Source organism: Echinococcus granulosus (genome assembly GCF_000524195.1).
Source record: "Echinococcus granulosus chromosome Unknown EG_S00030, whole genome shotgun sequence".
NCBI classification, from domain to species: domain Eukaryota; kingdom Metazoa; phylum Platyhelminthes; class Cestoda; order Cyclophyllidea; family Taeniidae; genus Echinococcus; species Echinococcus granulosus.
The window spans coordinates 531,684-559,258 of NW_020170410.1; the positions used below are offsets into that span (position 1 = coordinate 531,684).

The 27,575-nt window shown below is 38.2% G+C and overlaps 3 protein-coding genes across 3 annotated transcripts; all 3 read left to right on the plus strand. All coding sequences in view use genetic code 11, as the record gives it.

Moving 5' to 3' along the window:
• Positions 1 to 386: 386 nt before the first annotated feature.
• Positions 387 to 6,208, plus strand: EGR_04679 (hypothetical protein; the record flags this gene model as incomplete). The annotated part of the gene is made up of 6 exons (XM_024493928.1): positions 387 to 431; positions 1,732 to 1,975; positions 3,260 to 3,323; positions 4,871 to 4,987; positions 5,764 to 5,816; positions 6,000 to 6,208. The coding sequence occupies 6 exons, from the start codon at positions 387 to 389 to the stop codon at positions 6,206 to 6,208; spliced, it is 732 nt and encodes a 243-aa protein (XP_024351681.1).
• An 8,483-nt stretch (positions 6,209 to 14,691) lies between these two features.
• On the plus strand, positions 14,692 to 16,406 carry EGR_04680 (hypothetical protein; the record flags this gene model as incomplete). Its single annotated transcript, XM_024493929.1, has 5 exons — positions 14,692 to 14,769; positions 14,814 to 14,860; positions 15,066 to 15,167; positions 16,234 to 16,308; positions 16,343 to 16,406. 5 exons carry the CDS (start codon positions 14,692 to 14,694, stop codon positions 16,404 to 16,406), a joined length of 366 nt encoding a protein of 121 aa, XP_024351682.1.
• A 5,926-nt stretch (positions 16,407 to 22,332) lies between these two features.
• EGR_04681 (rhodopsin-like orphan GPCR) lies at positions 22,333 to 26,655 on the plus strand (the record flags this gene model as incomplete). The annotated part of the gene is made up of 2 exons (XM_024493930.1): positions 22,333 to 22,341; positions 25,117 to 26,655. 2 exons carry the CDS (start codon positions 22,333 to 22,335, stop codon positions 26,653 to 26,655), a joined length of 1,548 nt encoding a protein of 515 aa, XP_024351683.1.
• Between the last annotated feature and the right edge of the window lie 920 nt (positions 26,656 to 27,575).

Below are 27,575 nucleotides of genomic sequence, written 5' to 3' on the forward strand. Positions count from 1 at the left end.
TATAAACATCATTGAGGTCAAACGTGTAGAGACATTAGTAAAAAATGAGTAGAAGCACCAAATCCCAAATAGCGGTTTGAAAAGACAATGTTGAATGCTCATGGGTACAAAAAATAGCTTTTATTTGAAAATTTCTTTTGGCTCTAATAAAATTATTTGGTGTCACTTTGTGTGTTGGTTAAAGCTTTCTTCGCAAGACTAAGGCATTAGGGTAGTTTTATTAATTTCCATAAAAATCCAATCCACAGTTGTGAGTTACGGTGTATTTGGAATCAAAGCGCCATTTCCTAGTGCAAACTAACTACGCATCATAAACTTTAAAATTTTTGCTAAATCTCATAATTTCTTATTTGTGACGCATTGAATCAATTCGGATACGTCCCGCCATGGTTAAAAAAGAAGAAAATCGTACATTTATTAAAATAGTAGATGTTATTTGAGGAGAAAGCAAAGAAATACACGTCTCTATTTATGTTTTTAATACTCTGTTTGTTTAACTCCTCGTCTAGATTACTCGAGCACTAAAGGCTCCGCCCATGTACTTCCACACGATGGCACGGCCTCGGGCTATACCAGTAGATGCTGGCCCTTCTCTGCGTTGGTAATACATATTCTATCGTAGTATTACGACCTTTTCAGACTTTAAGCAAGACTCCGGGCGTTACATTGGCAACAGCGTCAAGCATTTTCAATCCGTAAAGACGGCTACCCTGAATTCTATTACCAAATGCTTTACCTTAGCGTGACTTAAAGTGAGTGTATGCTGCGTATGAGAGAATCTGCGACTACCCCTAACAACAGGGTTGTAAATGATGTTTATATTGGGTAACTAATCCGATTCCGTGCTCTGCAGGAATGCCATTAACAACTGATGCGACACTAGCTGCAAAACTACCTGGAAAGTTTATAACAGAGGTGTCCATGGTATCTGTAGGCAGATATTAATTAAGTGAAAACGTGAGACCACCTCCACCTCTCTCCTAGCTTAATAGAACCCCGACGGATTTAAATGGGCAGTAATGATGCGAAAACAAGGTTGCAAGGAGGAGTAGATGCAGTTTTACATTCCTGCAAAATAATTTTTTTGATTTCTCGTTCCTTTAATGGCTTCCCTTAAGAGCAGTGTTACAGAGAAAAGCACTATATTATTCCTTCGCCTGATACAGTTCGCATACAGGGCAAAGGCCCAGCTCTAGAGAAATTGTCAAGAAGGATCAGTGGTGTTGCGTCCAGGTATCTTCCCAGGTACACGTAAAATTGATGACAGGCGTGATTGGTTTGTGGGTGTTTTTCTTACGGCACTGACTACCTTGTGTTTGCCCTCGCGGTTGACTGACCAGGGGGAGCAACGGAGAAGAGGTTCAAAAGGATAGAGGGGCTACTTTGTGCTTTTTTGTTTGTGTAATTCACTGGGTCTTGGTTTCTGGTAGAAAATTTAGACTCCACCTTTGTATTTCCGCTGGACGTCATGGCCTCCGTGACTTGTCAGTAGCCCCTCTCCTCCAGCCTTTCTCTACGACGGCAATAAATCTCGCCTAGAATTTTGACTTCCTTCTACTTCAGAAAAGACTAGGAAAACTACAAAAATTCCAAAGAATCACGTATTGCATTCCTATTTCCTAAATGAAAGTGTTAAAAACAACAGGCTACAGGAAAGACCTCAGAAACTATCATAAGTGGAATATATTTGTATTTTTAAAATTATTAGATAATTTGAATTAATCACATGAGTATGTTTATACATGCATAAATCATGATATTTCCTCGAATCCGAATCTTAAACATATTACAAATGTTTTATATAATGAAGTGGCTAACTTTATGGTCATCCATATAAACTACAAACAAGTGTGCGACTTGCATACAAAATTACTTAACCCATTTCCTAAAATTGGTTTAATTCCGAGAGCTAGATATGTATCACCTTCAGTCTTTCCTGAAGGCGAAGAGAGCCAACAATACAGGGGCAGAATGCGTATTGTCGACGTACGGAAGGTCTGAGAGTCTACTGTCAAGGTCCAGAGAACACTCCACCCAACAGAAGCGCAAACGTGGAGTTTTTAGAGAACACAAAAATAAGACGAAGAGTTAAGCAGATAATCAAACTACTACAGGTATATAAATGCATCAGGATATTACTAATTATTAAGTACCTCTGTCTAAAACAAATAAACAATTTTTATTTTTTGCCAAATGAAGTGATTTTTATAAATCTTTTTTCGAAGACAAGCATTGTGCTTATTGGGTTTTAACTCCACCGTTTGGATTGTTGCGTGGTTGACCCCTTTAAAGTGGAATTACTTTTTGAGACCTGTCTCGATGGTACAGTGTGATTGCTTCCTCCTCCCCATTTAGAAATGCTCGATGGGAAGAGTAGTTATTTGCCTTTTTGTAGAGTGAGCTTCTTACTTCACCACGTTAGTGATTTGCCCCAAAATTACAGCTGTCAAAGTCATGTAACTGTCACGGCCATATATTTAGTCAAAATATTTGCAACCCAAACTGCCTAGAAAAGACTGAACTTCCTAAAATGTTTTATTTTCCCGTTACCTCGTACTAATATGGCAAGACCATATGGTACGCTTGAGCGAGCCACATGTCAGACGCTAGACATATGGTTGCCCTCGATGCAATGCTTTTTGGTGTCGTGTGACTACTTTCATAACCATAACTTTAGCCTTGGTTACTTCAACCGGCACTACTGCTTGAGCTCATCTTTTAGGGAGCATACCAAAGAGTCGCAGAATCTACTTCTTCAAAGCGCTTATTTCTGATCGGCTGAGCTCGATATAAAGTAAAGGAAAGTAATAGAACTTTTTTCTCGTTAATTATTACGAGATTCAATCCACTTATCTTGTATTTTGAAGAAGCTCTTCTTTGGTTCAACGTGTTACCCTATTTTTGAGCGAAATACAAGGAATACGTTTTGCGTCATGTTAAGGGTAAAGATTTCTTCACAGCTTATGGTTTTGCAAAAGCCAATGCACAAAAATACGCCTTTCCACGCATTTAGTGTTCTGCCTTTTAAATTCTCACAATGACATGCACAAAAAATGCTAACCCTACCGAGAGTTATGAATTGTTGAGCTATTCTACACTGTTGTACACCCACATTATCATTTACTGAAAAGCGGCCGGCTTGATTCCGCCCTAAAATTTGGCCCTGTTGAGGCAAAATAGTTTAGTTGCATTAGATAAGGCTTACCTAGGGAAGCATCAATTCCCCACAAAGCTTCATATTTATATTCACTTGTAATAGTTCATGCTGATATACCCTTCCACATTTTAAAAATTTTCTTAACATGTAATGGTAAAGAGATGAGGTATTTCGATCCTTTGATTGTTTGTTAAACTCTTTGTTATGGTCACGCGCAGGTACCGAGGGCCTTGGCTATTGTACTTCCGCCCAGTGGCACGGCCTCCAGGCCACTCCACACGCCCCACAGCCCAATAATGCATATTTTGCCTTGGTATCATGCTCTCTTTAGTATTCAGGGAATTTTCAAAGCTTCACCTTGGTGGCAGTAAAGAGCGAATCCGATGCTAAAAGATAGCAAATATGATTTCTATTACTGAATTTGCAACATTAACCTAATGGAAGAAGGCCATACGCCGCGGTTAAGAAAATCTTTTACGACTCCTACCAACGTCTGCCTTTAAAACTGCGCCCACCGCATGTCTCAAAGGAAAGCCATTAGCAAATCAGGCTACACTGTCCATAAAACATCTGGATAGTTCGTTATAGAGTTATCAACCGTACCCGGATGACGATTTCATTATACCTTCTTCATCTCTCTACTAGCTGATGGGGACCCAAGCGGATATGTCCGGGCAGGAATGAAGCGGGAACAAAGCTGTAAGGAGGATTAGACGTGGAAACTTGCTCCCACAAAACAATTTTGAACACCGTCCTTTATTAAATGGGTGTTTTTAGGCCAGTGTTCTTACCACTAGCTATGGACCTACGTGCTAGCAATCAAATTCCCCCTTCTATTAATAGAGTTCCCAAACAAAATAAATTTTAGGTTTAGTGGAATTTCTTAGAGGAACCTTTGACGCAACAGTCCGATATCTTCTCAGCTGCATACAAATTCGATGACTGGCGTGGTTGGTTTGCAAGTGTTTTCCTTATAGCACCGACTGTGTTGGTGACCATGTTTAGTGCCAGGGAGGATGTCCTAAAGATGGTGGCTATGTAATACTCTGACTGCATGTTTAACTCTGTATTTTGATGATGAGGGCAATAAAATGTATAGCTATTATGATTCCGCTGGGCGGTATGTCCTCCTGTCCCCGCCGATAGCCACACGGCTTACTCTACGAAACCCCACAACTTTTGTTTCAATGACTTGTCCACTTGGCACCTGTGATGGACAGTTACCCAGATTTTAAGTTTCCGAAAATAAATTTTAATTTTGTTAGAGGGTTGCTTTATGCTGGACTTATCCGCGAAAGTAGCTAGTTATGCTTCTTGAATTAGAGGCTTACCTTGCAACTACGATGGCTAAACATTTTGCAATATCGAGGGTGTATTTAAATTTTTAGGTTATGATTAATGGACGCACCCACAAAAAGGGGACACTTTAAATGATTTTATCATTTCTAGCCATTAAATGGCAAAAAATGCGTCTATTAGATGCAAGTCTGACGCAGATGCTTATTCAGACACGTTGTCCTACAAATCAGTGACGCGGTTAAATCTCCTGAAGGAACGGATTTTGCATACAGAGAGCCAAAAAATTTTCTTGAAGCTGACCTTTATTGCCATTTCTGAAGGGCAGGATACCCCAAAATATTACTGCACTCCTTCATGCGGGAAGGCGACGGGGCCTTTTTAACAGCCTAATGTGATTAACAAAACGATTTAAAGGAGAGGTCAAGCTTGTCAGGTGATTAAGCAGTACCTGTTTGGTTTATTGCATCAACTGCGACAAAGTTTCAGTAAAGACGTAAAGCACTACTTTTACCGCGACTTATGCAAACTAAGGTTTGCAGCTTTTAACAAAAAAATTTTAAAAATAAAGTTTCGTAATTGTACTTCCTCTGGGCGGCACTACTTCCAACTCTTGCCAGTAGCCCTCCAGGCCTCCTGTACGTCGGCAGTACATATTTCGCCATATTATTATGACTTCTCTCGTATTCAAACAAGGCTCGGTTTGCCACATTGATGGCAGCAGAAAGCAAACCCGATCCCAAGGGACAGCTTCTCTTATTTCTATTACTGAGTGATATACCTATGATGACTTGTAGCAGGAGCGTTGAAAACGATAACTAGCCACGGAAACCACTAAAGTTTTTGTTCAGCAGGGCTACTGTCAATAACTAAAGCGACACCGGCCTTGAAGCGTCCAAAAATTTAGTTACGAAGCCCCTTACGGTACCTACAAGAAGATGTCAATACGATGAATAGGGGATATTTCCTCCACCTCTCTGCTAGCTGAAGAAAACCCAAGTAGATAGGGTAAAGAGAGAGGTAGATAATAATCAATGTGGCAGGGAGAAACTAGACACGAACTTTTATCTGCAAGGTACCATTTTAAGCATCCCCCCTTGTAAAAGGGCTCTGGTCTTAGGCCAGTGTTCTTACGATTAGTGATAAAACAAAAGATGATCAGCAGGTTCCTCTCCCTCAGTGCAGTTTATAAACAGGTTGGAAGTCTATATCCAGTGGAACTGCCTAGAGGATCAATGCCGGTGAAGATATTTTGCTACTTGAATGCAAATTCGATGACTAGAGCAGTCAGTTTGTTTTGTTCTTCTCAGAGCACCATCTACGTTGCAATGGAAAACAAAGGAGATTGACCAAGGGAAGTCCCGTGAACAGTGCTTATAGAAAGTGAGTCATTTCTGATACTTTTATTTTTTGTTTAGGTCGGCGTTTTAGCAACGTGGGCACTGTCTAATTAACCTGGCCTTCGGGCTATGGGAGTAGTATCTCAGGTCTCTGCACATTGTCAATGCATTTTCTGTCCTAATGTTATAAATTTTTTCAACTACAGAAAAGAAGCATCTGTCGTGTAATCTAGAATTCCATTATTGTGTGAAGATGAACCAAAAATCACTAGCTTCATGTACCTCCAGTACTTCAATGCAGCACATAATTTTACACTGCGCTGTTAACACCCACGGTAATCGCCCAGTCATAAATCTGTCAAACCTACTTTTAAAGAGTGAATTGCACAAATTCATTTTACACTTCAAACGATGAATTCTTGCCAAAAATTACAAGCGTTTCTTAATTTTGGCTTTATAAATAGCTTTTTCCTGGACTTAAAACGCGTCATGCCACTAGAATCCATATGTACTTTTTAGGTGCTTTAGTTATGATGTAGTTATTCCGATTAGAGAAACCGTGTGTTTGTAAATTTGTCATTTTTCTCAAGAAGATTCGCTTATTAAAAGGTTATAAGAAAATTTGCTTCCGTCCTGGTTTTTTAATTTAAACCATTAAAGGCAACCCATAATGAAATTACACCGATTTTTATTTGCAAGCAACATGAATGAGACTCTAACGCTATTTCATGAATTCACCATAAGTTCGTAATAACTTCCGATAAAATCTGCTTAACCTGGCAAAAAAACAGATTTGGCAGACCATAGCACTTTTTGGTTTGAAAATGTTCTGCCCGAAGATACCCAAATGCTCTGCAATGATACACTTTCTAGTTCAAAAAAGGCTTAGTTCGCATCCGGAAACAATTAAATATTAGGTCATATTTTATCCACATAGTTGCAAAAGCCCCCATCCTTCACATGGAACAGGTAGGTATCATATAAACTGTTAGAAATCTCACCCTGATCAAGAAAACTTTTACATCTTATTGACACAAGTCACGGGCATCTATCGAATCGCCATCAACTCTGATGAAAACTGGCCTTGTAAATTCATCCGTCTTTTTTAATACATACAATAATATCATCCCACCACTTTACTGTAAGGTTTGGAAATGGTGCGCCTTAGTTTGGCAGCAAAAATTCTTGACCAGTTTCTTCTTGCTTGTAACTTCTAGTACTTCCAGTTCATTGGCTAGAATTTAACCACGATTATTGAAAGGAAATTTACAACGCTAATCAAAGTTCCTCAGTTTGATTTGTACTTTGAAGCACGATTTTGTGTGCTACTTGTAGCCAATTATCTTAGGAATGCTAAATTAAATGTGTTTGGAAAATAGCTGAGAGGATTTTGAATTAGGCCTTAGGTAATATTTTATTCTGTATTTGCTTTCTTTTCACGTGAGCTTGTCTAAATTATAGAGTGATGTGCAGCTGAAGCGCTCATTTTTTTCACCGTTTACTCCTCTTTTGTCTCTGCACATTATTTAAGCTATCATTTAAAATCCCTGCTTTATCTTAAAGGATTTTCTAATCTCGACAACATCCAATATCTTTTTAACATAACAGAAATTATAACATTATTCTCTCTTAAAGGTTCACGAAATTATTTCTCATTTATTTTACTAAACAAAAGGGGGAAAGATCCTATAATATTAGGATAGAAATTTGTATTATTGACGTACAGAAGGGGTAAGGGTCTACTCGCATGGTCATGGGGGTATTCCACTCAGAGAGAGAACAATCAGGAAGCGTTAGGTGCCCGCGTCATAAAAACTTGAGAGATAAGCAAACTATCAAAATAATATATAGCCCCTTTTCTTTGAAGAGATATCACCGGCACTGCCCATAGTCAAACGTAGTCGGTTCAGTAAGAATAACACCCACAAACCAACCGCGCTAGTCATCAAACTTGCATGCAAGTTGGAAGACGGATGAGTGCAACGTCACTGGATCTAAAGTTACTTCCTGGTCTAACACTGCATTAGGGAAGGGAATGGGGTGATCATCTCGTATGTCCATCAATGGTTGTATGAACTTTGGACTAAAAGCAGAACCATTTAACAAAGGACGGCTTTAAAATAGTTTCATAAGGATAATCAAAGTGTTAAGTATGATTTTTTATTTAATGACGACATTGTGATAATGCGCTTGTGGCCGAGGTAGAATATCCAGTTGAAAATTAAGCCACTCAACAAATAGACTCCTTGTTTACTGTACACTGTATTTTTCAGCGTTGGTGTTAGGCAAAGTAATAAGTTGTAAGACCGTATAAATGGAAACCTGATAGTATCTGTGATAATGTCTCAAAAAGCTTAGAAGACTACAGCTGCAACTATCGTAGTAGACTTTGGTTTTTCAATTTTATAAAGTCAAAACCTGTTTCCTTATGCCATAATGGAATGATCCCAGCTTAAAGTTCACTAGAACTGACTACCTTTTAACTTCCTGGTCGGATAAAAATAATAAAAATAATTAAAACCGAGCGTCACTGACGTTGTTAAACAAAGTGCCCTAGAGTATGAGTAATGCGTAGGACTGTTGTCCAGTTTATGCCCATAAGTACCTCATGCCAACTATCCTCACTGTAAACCATTACAGTTGATTTAAAATGTTTTGTGGTTCGTGATGTAGGCAGAGACTTTATGCCCTTTTCTACTTACGAAACAGCACTAATTATGTCAGAAATTAAATGCACAAATCAAATTAGACTATACTCTAAAGTCACAAAGTGCAGACACAAGATTTAATCCCTAATTTGTTAAAAACTTAATATTTTGAAGGTCTTATTATAATAAAATTCATCGGCTGCACTATTTACTTTGACGGAAAGATCAACTGATAAAAGTTTGGACTAAGAGCTTCTTGTGGCGCAGTGAGTCTTTCCTGTAGACGAAGGAAGATATAATACCATAGCAGAAAATATATCGCCGAAGTGCCATAGATTTTGTTACTACCTTAATGTCTCGGAAGCCACACCATCCAGTGGAAGTACATTTACGAAACCTGAAGTACTCGAGAAACCAAAGCTAAAGTCAATCGAAGTATTGCTTAGACCCTTCCTTGTTTTAAGCGTCATCCTCCTAATCGAGCGCTCCCAGCCGTCAACCTCCCTCATCATTCACCACAACCTAGTCGGCGCTATTGGAAAACCACCCACGAACAAACCACGCTAGTGATCGGTTTTACGTGCAGCTGAGAAGATACCTGGCCGCGACGTCACTTATTCCTTGTGACAATTTTACTGAATCTGAAGTTTTGCCTTCTTTTGGAACTATATTGGGAGAAGGAGAATGTGCATTTTAACTCAAATGGCCAGGGTTGGTCGTAAAAAGAGCTATTTAATAAAGAATGGTTAAACTGCTTCCTGGAGATAGGTTTTCAAGGCTATTCATCCTTACCACTGTGGTTTCAATTTAGTGCCCCCCCGCCACATCGGCCCGAGTTCTACCCAGCTAACAGAGAAGTAAAAAGGGTTTTGCGTTTTCACTTAATTGACTTTTTTATACATTTTTGCAGATAGCTCTGTACGAAACTTTTGGAACGGTCTACGGCTAATGGTGCTTCAGGTACTAGAAGCTTTCCTATAAAACAAGGGACTGAGGCGGTTGCTAAACCCTGATTTCATCTTCAAACCTTCCGTTGGGAATCGCCACATTAAGGTTTAGCATTCAGCAGTTGAAATCAGAGCAGAAGTCATTTAGGATCAGATTTGCTTTCCCATGCCTCCAACATAGTTCCACCTACCATTCCTGAATTTGAAAAGAATACATAATTCCAGGGCAGAATATGTACTACAGAAATACAGAAGGGCTAGGATGATACCAGCGTGCAGTGGTGGAACCTTTATTGCCTGCGATTCGACAAAGAGTAGTCAAACAAATACATAAAGTACTACACAATGATCTACAATGTAGATTTAACGCTACCCATTAAAGTCTTCTGTGCTCTGGAAGCTTGAAATTAAACGCTAACCTATGCCCTGTCAGTGGGTGATAATGACTATTACAAAACTAGATAGATCTATTGTCTTGATTACTTATATTTTTACACAGCAAGTACTGATGAAGCTGTTCTACGTCTACTTGCTTGCAGTCCGAAAATGGACTGTAAAATCTGAATACACCAGGGTGAAGACAAGAAGACAAAAAATGGCAGAATATGAAAAATTATCACTCAATCTCGAATTCTATTTGATCAAGTTTTAGTGAAAGATGAAAGAAAGTATCTGGAGATTTAACTACAATAATCGTGAATATAAATTTTGGGCATCAAATCCCAATCTGACTGGAAAAAATACAAAATTATTTTGCAAAGGCAGACGATTAAAGTGTTGAGGTGGGATGTAATTATGAACCCGTCACTTTGCACTAGTCTAGTAATAACAACACCTTTTGTGAAAGAAGTGTCGACCAACACAGTTAACAAGCCAAAATTATTGCAGGTTATTTGCGAATTTCGCAAATCAGCAGTTTGGCATCTTTGTTTGGATTTGTAATTTTATCCGATAGTCGTAATCTGTCTCACAGTAAGTCTTCTAACAGTAGTCCTAGGTTATATCAACAAGGAAATCTCCTAGTAATTTGTGAGGAAGGCAGAAGAGAAGAAATAGAACTTTGTTACATAAGGCTTTTAATTAGCTTAGTTTTGTTCTCTTGTTTATTGAGAGAATTGTCACTTTAAATTAATAATGACTGCAAAGGCTAGAGATTGCATTAAAGAGAATGAGCATTTCACGTACTCTTCAGGTGACAGAAGGTGAACAAATAGTGAAAATTATCTTCGCTAATAAGTATGCTTAATCTAAGATTAGCACTGGCGGGAAAGTCACATCTATAGGAATAAAAATAGGATTTGTCTACCCTCAGATTAATGACAACCTCGAGTTCAGTAGTAGTTGGTGAATCGGAGCCGTAAGAGTTGAGATAGACTGCTAAACGTTAATCATCCAAAATTTGGTTCAGTATCACAAGGAATAAGGCACTTTTGTTTCATACTACGACTATATGCGAAAGTGGTATTTTGTAAACTCCGGAATTATACAAAACATAACTATGATTCAGCATACTACTCAGAATGGTTCTAAGTGAAATGAGTGGCACACTTTAAAGTCCTCAACACCTTGCCACTTTAAAAGTTATTATTTAAATAACCATTGGATTGAATTTCTGTAACTGTGAGAATCTTAAACAGTCAATTACATTCATTATGTGTTTTTGTGCCACTCAAAGTAAGCCTATCCCCTTAGGCACTAGACCAATATAAGTAAATACTCATCAATGCGGGTTTGGTCAATAAAACCAGGGGATTTATTAATAATTAACGCTGTGTACAATAATAAGGAAATTAGGTTTATGGGAGTCTATCATAATAACCGGGTAGATTTGTGTCTTGAAAGTGGCATGCAGGAGATGCATGTTTTGACCAGAACTGCATTAGGGAACTGCACATTTATTTGCACGCCTAGAGGTTCTTGTACAAAAAGACGAGATTTAATAAAACGTTTCACTTGTCTGGTTGGTGAGTGAGAGGTTTGGACTGTAGCAGGAAAAACTAGGCATATGATTATATTTGCTCCTCATCTCTCGCCTGACTGAATGAAAATTACGTACTTCCAAGCAACTTATTTGCAAAAAATATGCTGAAAAAGTAGTATTACCCAAAAAACTTACAGCTCAGCGATACTTCAAAAGGACATGGAGATTGAAAGATAAATCCCTTATTTGTTTATTTTTATTTACTGTTACCTGCATTTTAAACTGAAAATATTATCCCACTTGAAAAGCGTCTAAAATGCCTTGGTATGACCGCTGGTGCTGTGCTCCCTTGCTGTCTATAAATTTTTTTCAATCCCGTGCATGTTATCACTTTAAATACATCTGCAACATTGTAGAATAATAAGTATCCACATTACTTTTTACAAGCTCAGGAAATTTGGTATCTCACATTTACCCATATGATGCATGTGTAGATAGGCCTCCATATAGGTACTTCATCACTTCATATCTTTAAAGAGAGAATGGTGCGTAGCTTAATGAATAATTTATTTTACAGAGATGCGTTGTAGTGACAAATACTACAGAGAAGTTAAGGACTTTTTTGCTCTGGTAAAGATTAGTCTATCCGCAACCTCTGTAAACCAAAAGATGAATTATGAAAAAATATGTAGCTTAGAAGTGTATTTTTAACCATGCGAATCCACTTTTGGTTTACCAGTTAGATGCCGGCATGTATTGTAGCCCCCCAAGACTTTCCTAGCACTGTGACAGAAACTGTATTGCAAAGGTACGAAAGGACTAACAGACTATTGCATGACCTGGAGGCCATTCCGCCCATCGGAAATACTAGGGCGGAGCTTAAGGAGTCCGAGAAGCCGAAACTAAAGGTTGAACAAATTATCTAGTTTTTTGTAACATACTCCGAAACCATTCACAAAATATTAGTACAGTCTCCTTCATTAAAAGATGTTTTAAATTTTAAAATAAAGAAATTGCTTCCTGCGTAGGTTCAGGGGAAGTAGGGTTGAATGGTTTTTCATTTAAGTGTACTTTGGGCTTTTGTGAATTTCTAAGTTTCAAATTCTACTTTAAAAGCACTCGACATGCATAAATTTACAAGATCATGAAAAGCAACCCTTTCCTAAAAAGTTGGTGTTCAGAAATAGACTTTAAATTTTTGGAACAAGTCTATAAACAACTTCCTCTCATTTACGAGATGGGATATCTCTAACAAGCTCGATGGTCTTGTAAACTGTTTTTTTAGAAGGAAGATTTGTAAATACTTCTGAAGATACACCGATACTTTTCTTTCTGGACGAAATCAGTGGGGTTATTTTTTCCAAAAGGGGTGTCTGACTTGCTTGCGTGAATAAAAGCAAGGTAACTAAAAGTACCTAAATAAAACACTTTTTCAAATTAAGTGTAGAGCCAATATCTTTAAACAAAGTGTCCTATACTATGGTTGATTAAAATTTTATTAAAGTTGTGTCAATACGATTAGGCCAATCCATTTTTCCTTTCCCGCTTTGTGTAAGTGGGAAAAAAATGGACAGTTAATGCACCTCTTCATAACCGGAGTACCTCAAGTCTTTCCTGAAAATTGAGGTGGAATATCGTTTGTCGACGTGCAGATGGGCTAGAGGTATGCTGGAGCGGATCAAAGGCTGCGCCGCACAGCAGAAGAACAAATGGCAAAGCCCAAGTACCCACGTAACCAAGGCAAAGAGCTAAACAAAAAACCCAAATTTACACCCTTCCCTCCCTACTTTGAGCATTTTCACCCCTCTGAGTCGCCTCTCTCAGTATCATCAGTGCTGTAAGGAAAACATCCACGAGCCAACCACAAGAGTCAACGAATTGGTATTCAACTTAGAAGGCGCTTGATGGCAGCATCACTGATCCCTTTATTAATTTCACTAAATCAAGAGTTTCGTCCTGTTTAAGAAGTGTACTGCGGGAAATGGGAATGTTCTAGCTATCTCATACATCCATTGCTAGTCGCAAGGATACTGAACTAACAGCAAAGCCATTGAATAAAGATGGGTGTTTATAACAGTTTCAGGCTTCGCGTTTGTTTCTTCTTGCCATGTTCTTACTTTCGCGCATATTTGATATACCTACCTGGGTTTTGTGCAGCCAATAGGGGATAGAGGAGGTATCCTGTGCTCACTTATTTGGCATCTTAAGATAGCCCATGGCTAGCATTGATTCACCTGTTGAAACATGAAACTAGGGTAGTTGCCAAAGCTTCGCCAAAGATTCTACCATTCGCAGCACACATCCCTCTTAGTCGCATTATGATTTAGCATTTAATAACAAAGATCGGAGTGGATATCCTCTAGGATCAAATTTGATTACCGCTGCCACAATTGCAGTACCTTAAGTCCTTTCTGAAGGCAAAGCAAGTCATAATACTAGAACAGAATAGGTATTATTTAAACCAGAAGGGCTAAAGCTACTGACATGACTCAGAAGCAGTGCTATACAGTGGATGTACAAAGGCAGAGCCTCTGGTGCTTGAGAATCCAAAACGAAGATTTAAACGAGCAATTAAATTACGGCAATTCCATTCGAACACCTAAAAATCGCGATAATTCTACATTTATTAGCAAATTTTAATATATTTTGCCTAATTTATGTTCGAAAGAGCAATTTTTTAATTTTAAGCTTGGCAATGAAAAGACCTATCATTTTGCTCCTTCAATGAATTTACCACCTTATATGTACACTCCAATGTGTAGTTAATGCAAAATATTAGTTTTAGAAGCCAGGAAATGAACATTTTTGAAGTAAAGGATCTTTTTGCACTAAAACTTGCTTGGATGTTGAGAATCTGTTAGTATTCGGAAGCACATCTCGTGCAGAATTTTCTGTTTATGAATTTAATTGGATAAGTCATTTGAGAACCTGCTTCTGTTCAAAATTCGAAGAAAGCCATTTTCCCACAAGTTATATTTTTAACCACTGTACACTTATCCTAACCTCGAAATTGCCTCTCTTTTTGCTTTTTTGATGAAATTTTGACCTTAAACAATAAGGGCTTTTACTCTCCCACTGCTGTCGTATTTCCGCCACACAGGGGACAAAAGTCACATAACTATGATGCGGCAAGTAGTATCATTATCTCTTTGAAGATAGAATGCTCACAAAAATTAAGCTTTTTAAAATTCGACCAATCTGTACCTCTCAATTTAACTCAAATGCAGGGCATTAAATCTCCAAAAGATGCCCTTAAGCGTTGGTACTTTTATTATCTTAGTTAAGATCTAGATTAAAAACAAATTATTTCTTTTGATTTTCCCTGTCTCCACTTTGTTAGACCGGAAGTCAATAATTAGGAACTGCCAAGACTCTTCTCCTTATGGCACTAGAAATTGTCTTTATGTATCCTAATAAATGTGGATTGCTACAGCGGAATTGGGATGTTATCAATGATAAAGTAACGACAAAAAAGTCGAATTTTTTTAGTATTCCTATATTAAGGCCCTCATATCACTGCAAAAGCCTCACATTGACATGTCAACCAAAAAGTAATATTTATGAATGATTGAACAACTCTAAAGTAAGTGATCAAAGAAATTATTCTGAAATTAAAGGTTCAACCTCTTTGAAACGCCATATCTAGATCATCGTTGGGGGGTCATCATCAAATGTTTCCGCAGTTGTGTGGAATTTTTAATGTTATGTAAAGAAATCGACTCCGATAACCGGTGGTTTTATTACCTTTACTTAAAGAAATTTTATGTTCTTATTCGGTGTGAGTTTGATTATTGTAGCCTCTTTGAATGCGTATGTCGCATCGAAATTATTGAGCGATACTTCTTCCATAAAATTAACGTAAATATAAATACTCATGTAGTATTTTAGTATTAGTTTAACCCTAAAGTTTTGCCTTGCGGGCACTTAAAAGTCGGTCATTGTACCTGCGCTAGGTGGTCTGGCCTCTGGGCCACGACAGTAGCCACTCAGCTATCTTGTACGTCGGCAATACATTTTTATCATAGTATGACGACGCGACATTGGCAACGGCGGAGTGAGAACCCAATCCTAAAGAACAATCACATTAGTTGCTATTACTGAATGCCAAAATTTAAAGTGGTGTAGATGGATGAATCTGTAATGATCTCTAACAAGAGCGCTGAAAATGATTAGTTCCTTCGGCATCTATTCCAGTCCCGTATTCTGTTGAAAAGCTATTAATAAGTGAAGCTGCACTAGCCTCTGCCGTTAACCACCTGAGAAACGTTCTCTACAGAACTGTCTATGGTACCGGCATGGGGGGCCAAAGAAGGAGGAGCTTCCAACCCCTTGCTAGCTGGACAGAATTTAGATAGATATTACTGGTCATAGCTAAGGCGAGGGCAAAGCAGCAAGGAAGCATGATCACAAAACTTAATTCCCAAGACGCTTTTTTAAAACCCATCCTTTTTAAGTGACTTACCATCTAGGCCAGTGCTCTAGCAACCGGCAAAGGACATACGAGATAGCCATCACATTCCCTGTTCTCTTAATCCAATTTTGCAACAGGACAGAACTTTGGATCCGGTAAAATGGCGAAGTGAGATCAAAGATGTTACCTTCAAATGCCTTCTCGTTTGTATGCAAATTTGATGGCTGGCGGTTGACCAGTGGGTGTTTTCCTTAGAACACCGTCTAAGTTGTGGTGGCCGAGGGTCACCATGGGGAGCGTCTGGGGTCGATGCGCAAAAGGCTATATAGTACGGTGCTGATTTAGTTAACACTTCATTTAGATTATGAGGACACCAAAGGCTGGGAATAGCTCCAGTAGCTCCCCACCCCTGCTGTACGTCGTCTTTAGAGAAGTCTCCGGGCGCAGCACTTAGCCCCTTAGAAGTCTATTATGCAAGGAATGGTAAGCTGGTAATTGCTGGTGGCTTAATAGTTCAAAATCTGAATTTTGTTTAAAAAACGATTTGAGTAATGTTGCTTTATTCAAATTCATCAAAAATGAACACAGGTACTAGGAATTTCCTTAAGTTGTTTATTTCAAGACGCTTCAATGAGTTCTTACTCCTTTACTCATTCAGTGATAAATTATTCCTTACATTAAATTAGTTTTTTGTACTAACGGAAAGCCCTCTTTGTTCTGCTTATAAAAATATCGTATTTCTGACAGTACTACTTCTGTCTATTTACTCAAAGAATCCAAAAGCATTTTCATCAAGGGTTAGTTTCACGCGCTTGGAGGATATCAAAATTTAGTTTATGAATTTCGGCCAGTTTAATGATTTACAAAAAATTCAAAAGAGTTATTTGAAATTTCTCCCAGGTTTTCTGTCCTTGAAATGCGTTAGTATATAAAAGAGGTGTAAAATTTTGTCTAGTTGATTAAAGGAAATAAGATTGCTTTATTTTAGGAAGCGACCTCGGTTATCATATAAGGTTCATTCTAAGTGGGTTGATTTAGGCTTTTTTTGCATCCAATCACCATTTTGGCATTCTAAAGCTACCTTGAAAGCCCCTCTGATCCACTTCTCATTATAACTATTTATGAAGTATGTTGATATATATATGTATGTATATGTGAATATTTATGATGAGAAGCAAACCAGATGGTCCTTTAAAGTAAACTCATAAAACTGTGGCTTTAGAATGTCGTGAAGGTGACAGTAGACGACAATATATTCACAAATATCAAAATGTCCTCCACAGGAATAACTTTCTAATGTACATCTTAAGTACTCACCAACTTAACAGCCCTATATTTTCCTTAACACGATTACATAGCAATCGCATCTCTTTGCAAAACTCTTCTAAACAGTGATAAAACGATGCATGCTAAAAAATACCGCACTCTAAGACTTTGCTTGTTCAACTCTTCGTGCCGGTCTCCGTGGGCATTGAAGGCTCCGCCATCGTGCTTCCGCTGAGTGAACTGGGCTCCGGAAGTTGTCTGTAGCCCTCCAACAATTCTGTATGTCGGCACTGCGTATTCTTCCCTGGTAGAATGACTTCTTTCGTCTTCAGGAAAGACTTGGGGGGCAACAGCATAGTACAGGGTAGACTGATTTAAAAAATCCCAAAATGCATCAAGAAATTCAATTTTACAAACACGTCAGACGCATTTTCTAACAACTTTGGCATAAAAAAATATTTAGCATATTCTAAAGTTCAGTTTAGTCCTTCAACGAAGTCAATGAGGCGGTAGCGGTGCATTCATTTGTTTGTATGTTTGAGCGTTTACGACTGTAAAAGAGAACAAAAAATTTTGACTTTTTATGTTAAAATCATATATTTCTGATAAAATCTGTGAGACCACACCACTTATGACAATGCAAATAGGACAATTTTTGACTGATGCATAGTTTTCGGGAGCATTGTTTAATGAGTACACAAAATTAACTACTCTTCCTATAACAAATTTTCACGTAAGTCGCTAGTTTTCGGTGTTTAGCATGCTTCCTACCTAAAACTTTTTGTAAATTTTTGCTAAAAATAAAATAAATGCAATGCTTTGGGTCCTTTCTGCATTCTAAAAACTGCTATAGAAAATGTCTTTTCAATATATGGAAGGGATAGAAGGCTACTAGCATGGCCTGGAGACCATGTCGACCAGTAAAGGCACAGCAAGGAAAATTAAGTGTCTGCAATACCACAGCGAAGTGTCATACAAACAACAAAAGTGTTACATAGCCCCCTGCTCCATTTGAGCATCGTCCCTGGCGTTATCCTTGGTCTAACATCACAGTGTATTTGGCGATATAAATCACTTACCAACTAACCGCGCCACTCGTCAAATTTGCTTCCAGCTAGGAGCATATTTTGCTGCAACATTACAATTCTCCCTTGACTATTCTGCTGAATCTCAAGTTTCGCCTTGTTTGAGAATGGTATTAGGGGAGGGAGAAATGCGATAAATATTTTATAGGGCCATCACTAGTAACGAGAACACTAGCCTAAAATTGGAGTCGTCTAATAAATGATAGAGTTTGAATTGGTTCTGCTGAGGTCAAGTTTTATCTTCTATCTTCGTTGCTAATTTTTACCCACTATAGCAGTGCTCAACAATATATTTACCTGAGTTCTCTTTAGCTGGTAGAGAGTCGGCGGTGTGCCATGTTTATTTGATTTACATCCTCATGTATATGGGTAGACAACCCCGTAACCGACTTTTCCGCATGCATCATGGTTAGTGCTATTTTAGGAGCAAGTAGCTTTCCTGTAGAATATGGATAGCTGCCGGGAAAGACACCATTTTATGACACTTCTCTTAGGGGTCATCGCAGAGCCCACCACCAGCGAAAATAAAATATTTCTCTTCATTCTTATTAAAGCTTATCATTTGTTACAGTAATAGGGGGATTGACCTCCAAGATCAGGTTTACTTTCAGCTGCCATCAGTGTAGTTCCCAGAGTCCTTCCTAAAGTAGGAAGTAATCATCATACTGTGACAGAAAATGGCTTGCCTATGTACAAAATGGTCGAGAGGCTACTGACATAGCCCAAAGACCATGACACCCACCGCAAGTATAATTTCAGATCTTTGGATGCCAATGTAACCAAAATTTGAGTGTTAAGCAAACATCCAATGCACTACGCAATCACCAACAAATTTTTATTTAACCGCAATCACTGACACTCTTGGTCTTATTTCACATTAAGCTTTCATTTGCTCGAATTTTAGACAGCCTTTTTAGCGCTTTAATGCTCTACAATTTTAGAGTTTCTATGTGATTGCTCAAGCCCTTTTGAGCTTGCCTCTTCCAGTAAGGTAGGCTTGTATTTACGAAGCAGAGTCAGTTCACAAAGCCTCCGTTCTCAATATTTGGCAACAATACTCACAAGTTATTGCTAGAGTTAACACACCTCAACCGAAACAGAAAATTCTGTCTTACTAGGATGTAACAAAATTACCTTAGTAAGGACTACTTTTTGGCTTATAAATTATGCTTGACTACTTATTTAAGCCCTTGTAAGTGGGGACTCTGTATGCCCCATTACTGCTTGTTATATTGAGAAAAAACAACTGATTTTAAATTTTTGAGATTTTTTACAGTTATCTTTCATCTGCTACCACCCAAAAATTTTGTCGCACGTTTAAGAATTTCTCAGTATTAAAACGGTGCTGTCGGTATAATGAATAATGAATGCCCTTTGAATCTCAAAGCCACTTCACATTAATGGGTGATCTGGGAGAAAGTAAAACAAAAATATGACAGTGTATATTAAGTTTTAACTATAAAATTTAAGTATGTAGCCCAAAAATTTTAAATATTTTGCCCATCTTGTGAGTAAATATTTGGTGGAAAATGACGAAATCCCATGAACTTTAAGGTAATGATGCTGATTGAACCCGTAGAAGGTAGTACCGTGGACGAGTAAAAGTTTAATTTTTCTTAAAAAAATACTTTCCTGCTAATTAGATATCATCCTACTTATCTGTATTGTCAAATAGTATAAATTTTGTCACTTCTCGTTTAGTGAATGAATTCATTCATTAGTTGATGGCACCCTCGAAATTTTACTATATTAATTTATCCATCCACGGTAGTAAATTTGAACCATTTGTCACAGTCGTTTGAGGTACCACTCATGGCACCTGCGCAATCTTTTTTCTAGGAAATAAAAAAGTGAGAAATACTTTGGTCGCCTGTTTAAAGGTTAATTTTGGTTGCACAGGCACCGAAGACTCTGCTCTTTGTTCTGACAGTGGGTGACATGGTCAAAGGCCATGGCAGTAGCACCTCAGCCCTTCTGTACATCGACAGTATGTCTTCTTTAGATTTTGGAAAAGACTTGACTCTCTACATTGGTGGCATTGGGAAGCAAATCATTTAAAACCATTTAAAAGACAGCTACTTTGATTTCTGCCGCTGAATGTCAAATCGTGACTTGACGGAATATGGGAAATGCTAAGAATGGGAGACACTGTGATGACACCTAACAGAAGAATTAAAAATTGAACCTACCTTCAGCAACTACCTTAGTCCCGTGTTATACAAAAGTGCTATTCACAACAGAAGCGATAAGAGTCGTATACTATCTGCGAAAGTTCGCTGCAGAACCATCTACAGTACCTCCCTGAAGATGTCAATTAAGTGAACACATAATACTTCCATTACCCCTCTACTTGATGGATAGAACGCAGACAGCCATGTGGTTGGGCAGCACAGAACAGAGGACAAAGTGGCAAGGAGAAACAAGTGCGAAACCTTACGCCCAGGAAAGTATTTTAAGCTTGTCATTCAGTGAGTGTCTCTGTTTTGGGCGAGTGGTCTTAAAACTGGCAATGATCATACTAGATGCCAGGACATTCCGTAATAGGGCAAGGTTCCAGATTCATTGGAATTGTCAAGTAAGGTAATTACCGTTGGGATCAAATGTTTTCCCAGTAGTCTGCAAATTCAATAATTGGTGCTGTTGTTTTTAAGTATTTTCCACGCAGCACCAGCTACTCTGTGATGGCTGACCAGGGGAGTCCATTAAGGGAGGTACCGAGGTCCGCGCTCAAAAGGTGAGGAGGACTATGTAATTCTTTGATTTATTTGTTAACCCTTCATTTCGATTACGAGGGTACTTAGGGCCCCGTCATTGTACTTGTGCTCGGTGGCATGGATAATGGGCCACTCTAGTAGCCTCTCAATATCCTGTCCTTCGGCAATACTTCTGTCCTAGTATTATAACTTCATTCTACTTCAAGAGAGACTCAAAGGGCAACCCACAGGCTAAATTATAGGCCCATAAATGTGCAAATACTCTTTTATCTTTGGTTCATTGATTCTGATGCCTGTTGCAGAATCCTGGACTAGATTTCTGCGGTCCATGGCTTGACAAATTCACTTAGTAATCTGCCTTCTTGAGGGTCTCATTCTCAATGTTAAAAGATTATGAGAAAAAATAGTTCATTATTTATACAACAAATTATGATATGGTCGCGAATTTTAGTAATTTTTAACCAAATTTAGTATGCAACTACCGCTGATTGTTTCATGCAACCTAAAAAGCAAAACTAATTTACCAGCTTTGACCTTTTCATAAAAATTTATCTCCATTGAACACTCTCAAAAAGACAAAACATGCTTTAAAATTGATTAATCTATGTAAAGCATTTTTTGAAAATCAAACGATGGCTATGAAGCAAGCTTTTTTATACCCCACTCATCATTTCATAAAGGTTTTTAGCAGCCACTATAAAATGTATCAGATGTGAATTTACGATAATACCAGCTACATACTCCACGCACTAGCAGATCAAATTGTGGTTTGCTTAAAGAATAAAGCTTTAAAGCAATCTGTCATAAAACTCACTCTCTGTAAACACACACAAGAATGAATCAAAGCCAGTTGGAAGATATGTGCCTTAACAATATTGATCACTGGGGACACACAATTTTCTGAAGCCATCGTGACACCAATTAGCAGTATCGAAATCTCAATATTTGCTTGACTCTCCTGCAGAAGAATATACACAGAATCACATGAAACAAAAACTCCTGTAGAGTGCTAAATACTTAGGTTATCTTGGCTTATGTGAATCGAGAGGTGTGAGAAAACCTGACACATTATAACGGGTCGCAACGAACAAGTTAGTCATTATTTTCTACAAAACCTTGTGAGCAGAAAAAGCATAAAGCCAGTGCTTCGCAGGTAATATTATTCCTCTCTCTGAATTTTCGCAAATCATCTCGGTTTATTCTTTAGCAATAAAATCTCAAATGCAACGATGAAGAGTTATTACCGGAAATAAATGAACTATATTCTAAAAATCCGATAAAATTACTAGCAACTCTACTTCCAAATTGATGCCCAATTGCCAAACACGAAGGCCTGCTTGGCCAGTAACATCTTGGCTACACCATTGGCCAATTCGAGGAGGCATTCCATTGGTCTCGTCTCCTCCTCCCAATTAGTGGGAAACTACATATTAGCGGACCAATCAATTTTCCCATCTTAGCTATTGAAGGCACCCCAATTTGATTTTTTATCACGTTTTCAACCGAAAGTCAATTCAAATGCTTCTAAACTATGTTAATTTGCAATAATGCTTCCGGTAGGTCCCCTCTTTGGCATGCTTTTGGGTTTTGGGTGAGACTATTTTGTGGAAAAGGTTATCATACAATATTAACATTTCACTGCGTCTGGGAATGTTCTTGAAATTTGCTCCACTCTAAGCGAGATCTTGTCTACCTTTCGCTTCCTTCATGTTTTATTGAGTCTTGAAGCCTAGTGTGCCTTCGTTTTACAAAAAACCACCCCTAAAATCACAACAATTAGGAAAATCTTTAGTAATTTTGGGTATTTAGAAGTAAAGATGACATGATTTCAAAAATACCGATTGGCAATAGCTTGTTTTTAACCTTATCTCACTGTATTAACTGTCAAAAAGTTTTCATAGAAAAATTTCTACGTAAACAGCCATAAATAAGTGGTATCGTTTTTAAACGGGATGCTTTTGAGATAATTAACATTTATTCTTTTTTTGTACTTGCATGTTCATATGCTATATTGTGGCAATGGCGGGACCTACTGCAACTACTCTTTGCTTGGTTATTTTGGACCTCCGGATAGCCCTTAGAGAATGGCGAATGTAGGGTAAAAAACGCTATCATTTGAGAAGTTCGAGCACTCGGAGAACTTTAAAGCTGCGCAATACTCAAATTCTGATTCCTTTCTCCCGCGCTTTACCCAAAAACTTCTTTGGACTGTATTTAAAACTAAAATTATCCTTCTTGCTTCGTTAAATACGAAACTATTTGATAAGTTTTTATTGTATAGCTTCCCAATCTGCGTCTCAGAATGTGAATTAAGTAAATAAATGTCGCCGCTAAAGTTTCACTATTATTTTCCGATTTGAATGAATTTTAGATACAAACTTTTCTGTGGAGTATCTTTCACAGCAAATTTGGCATTCGGGTTTGAGCAATAGTTTTGAGAAGATACCTATCATATTTCTTAAAAAAGGTGTCCTGCAAGACATTTAGGTTATATTAATTGAAGACCCATTTTGGTGATATTTGCTGACTTTAAGAACCTTTATTTGTCCTTCAGTGTGAGGACAAACAAGAATGTGGGGAGTAAGTGACCTTCGTAACAATTTTATGAGCACTGCCTTTGGAGGGAATGCGACACCATTGCAGCTTTTTATTTGTTCAAATCTCGGTTTTGATAACGGGGCCCTTAAGACTCTGCCGGTTGTAAATGCGCTAGTGGCATGTTCTCTGGGACATGCCAGTAGCCCCTCAGCCATTCTGCTTTTGTTAATACATATTCTACCCCAGTATTGTGCTTCCTTTCCCCTTTTATAAAAATCTTTAAGCGCTGCACCATGCCATACACATTCACATAACCGCTTCCTTTTAACCAAATGATTAATCATCCGAATGAATGAAGTTAACCCGAATAAAAGTAAATGTCGCGCTTCCATAACTCTCCCAGACTATTGTAACTAAAATGCTTCAAATGTCTTGCTTGAAGTAATTGTTTATTTAAAACTTCCCCATTGTCAAATTAATCAGAAGTAGTTGTCATAGTGTCCAACTCCCAAAGGCTTGTTTTAGGAAGTTTCAATTAACATTTCTCATCCTGTTATGGTTCTTCAATTAAAAAACCCCTCCATTTGCAACGTATACTTTTCCGCCCTCTGTGTTTCGGTCTCTTTTTTGCAATTTAAATTGGCCTGTGGGAATGTTTGAGAATAGTTGGCTGCGTGATAAGTTTTTCCATGGAAAGTGAAGAATTAACGAATCATTTAGCTTGTTGTGTTTTTACGGCTGATAAGATTAAAAGGTAGGCGGAATAATAGTAAAAAAGTTGACCGTTTTATTTAGTTAGTTAGACCTATTGTTTTTGGTCAAAAAATTGTTTCATTAAAATGGGGTGTGATGGATGATGAAATATTGTAAACATTTTGCTGTTCAGCCAATCTACCGGCATTCTGACCTAAAAATTTGCTTTTAAGTTTGATTTATTCCAATGTTCGGTTTTTAAAGCATCTTGTATTATTTCTTTGGTTATCAGTCTCAAACAACGACAACACTTTCCAAGCTCTTCATTACATGTGAGTGAGTGTTGCATTACTATCACCAACTCAAACCGCGACTTATTTTAGTCCAACAGAGCCAGGAGAGATCGTAATTTATCAAAGTAAATTTCATGATACACTTACATCACTGCATCCCTGACTTCCCATTACAAACATATAGAGTTTTGGTAGAAAGAAGACGTTAAAATTAGGTTATTTCCATTTAACCTACTGAAGATACGCAACCGCTAAAATAAAATCACAACAGCTACTTATTTTGATTTCAGCGGGAAAATGAGTGGTGGCAAATGAGACATCTGTAAGAATGTAATTGCAGACTTTAGTTTGATATAACTAGCAAATATAGTTGTTCATGATACTTTTGTTGCACGTTGCCTCTCTCATACGCTTTTCACATATTAAATAAATCAAACTCTCCTAGAATTCATATCTGGGATTTCAAATTAGTCTTTAGGAATAGGTGGTTAATCAATTAACCACAAACAATGGTAAGTCCCACAGCCAATTTTAAAATGAATGCTCCATTCAACAATGGTAGAATTTCGCTTTTACGCGCTATGGTGTGTCCTTTAATCGCCTTAAGGATTGTTTGTTGTTTACATGTGAGATAAGGCATGTCTTTGGACTTACTGTCCATCACGCCACTCTCTTTTTATTACTAAAACGCATTCAATCACGCCCTCCGAACAATTTATGATTAAAAGAGGAGCAAAGTATCAAATTACCCCATTGGTTCTCTCAGTTACACAACAGTAATAAAAGTTAAATTGTTAACATTTTCAGGAAGACAAAATAGCGGTGCCAATATCAGTCTCTCCGAATTTTACTGCGGACTTCCCTGGCAATAACACTACACCGGAACCAATTGGATTTTGTTGCGACACCTCAAAAAACGTAGTTAAGATTCTCTTGACGGCAGTTGCCTGTTTGGGGCTAGTAACAAACTGCATGATTGTCATCGTCCTTACTCAACTTCGGGGATCGCATCCTGTGGGTAGTGGGGAGCGCTCAGCGAGGTTCAACCTCCTGGGTCTAGCGATCGCCGATTTCTGCATTTGCCTTTCAACTCTTCCTCTTATCTACTCCAAAAGAACCTACAAAAAGAATGACATCATGCTATACTACACATTGTTTGGTCCAGGCCTTGTGTCCACTTTCCTTACCGTTAGTGCATGGATGGTAGTTCTCGTTTCCATTCTCAGGTACCTAGCCGTTTGTTGGCCTCTAAAATCCCGCTTCTACCTTCGCTGCAGAAGTGTCATTTATGCTATTGTGTCCATTTACTTTGCTGCATTTATCTTCAATTTTCCTCTGTTTCTTCAGTACGATTATGAAGAAATTGTCCCTTTTGAACATGAGACACAACTTATGGGTGATATCAAGTTTGTGCATATTGTTGACCGAATTTACCCACATTCCGATTTACTGAAAGACATTTACAATATTGCGTACATTATTTGCACCAATGTTGGACCTTTTATAGTCGTACTGGTAACAAACATCTCCGTAATAGTTGCTTGCAAAAGAAGCGAAATAATTTGCGAGAATTTCGGGAATGCAGAGCAATTAAGATTGACTAGACCGCCGACTAGTTCCTCTGTAAGCTCGCCTAACAATCAGCAAGTGGAAACTTCAAATTTACAAAATGTCTTTAATGCTCAACCGCCATCTACAACCTCTCAACAACGGACCATTCAGCGTTGTCACAATCTGAGACCTCGAGCTCTTCACAGAGTCACACCTCTGCTGCTGGCTGTCATTTTTGCATTTCTGCTCCTCTCCACACCCTTCGGAATAGTCCAGTTTGTTTGTCTTAAACTGATCGACAAAATTGGTCACAGAATAAGTGAAAACAATCAACTACTTCAACAATACTTTATTCTTAACCGTCTCCTTGAATGGACAAACTTTCTCCAAGTTTTCGGCTGTGCAGTGAACTTCTTCCTTTACTTCATGGTCTCGCAAACCTTCCGACGCACCACTAGGCGCACATTTCGACGGATCCTTCAGCGTTTCCGAAGACGTAGAGGTCTAAGCCATTTGTGCGCTTACATATTTTCGGTGTGTTGTTGTGAAGAGCGACGATCGTGTAAGAATGAGGCCTATATTGTACGTGTCTACTCCCCGATTGAGTGTAAAAATCACCAAAGGCACGCACGGCCGGTGAAACCTTTACCCTTGTACCATGAAAGGAATCTTATGTCACCACATCTGGATCTGAAACAGCACCTTCGTCCTAAATCAAAGTCCTCAGGATCAGCTAACAGTGTAACTAAGGAGGCAGAACGAATTGAGCTACAAATGCAGGAGGGTATGAAATAAGGATGCTTGCTTGTACATCACCTCAGCCTACTTTGCTATCGTAAATACAAGCAACAGTGCATTTTTGTATAATGTGGTGCCTTAAATTTCTTTTATTTTCTAAGCGTGAATAATTTAAGAAGTCGGAATCAGTTTTTGACCATATTTTAACTATGAATGCGTAACTCCAGGTCAGGTTATTATCGCAATCATTTAGAGGATTGAACATTGGTGGATTCCGCTACATGCAATTATCTTTAATGGCCCACTTTACTGGTTAGAAGCAAATGTCTCCACTTTTATAATCCTTCTAGGGATCCCGATTCCCCCAATTTTAATAGCATATATGTCTAAGGTTTCCTCAATGACTTGAGGGATTGTTTTTAACTACAAGAGGCAGTCTAGGCCATCTTAATTTACATTTATATGGCATTTATGGATCAGCTATAATTTACCTAAAGGTAGTAGTTAATGTTAAAACATGTTTTATTAAAAGACATAGAACTAAAGGAGGTCTTATTTGCCTAGAGAAATCACTTGGTATCCATCAAAGTAATAAAGTGGCCTTCGCACTCGGATGCCAAGGCATTTAAAAAAAGAAACGAAAAAATTTAATGCCACTTTTTGTTATAGCATCCATTGAAAAATTTAAACTGTTGCTTAAGCATAATAAGGAAGTGTTTTGTTTCCTTCCACTTGTTTACAACGGTTTTATGTGAAGACTGCAAATGGTAGGCTAAGCCAATATCACCACCAAGAGGAGGAGGGGAAAAGGTGCGTTTTTTTTGCCTTTTATAGACTTATGTTTGGTTAGAACTTATCAGGGTCACGAAAAGTTTCCCTGGTACCCAACCTCTTTAATTATTTCTGCTTATTTTTTAAAAGGTTACTTTACTGGGGAGATGACATATGCAGTCTGAAGGTCCTCCCGCAATTTAACT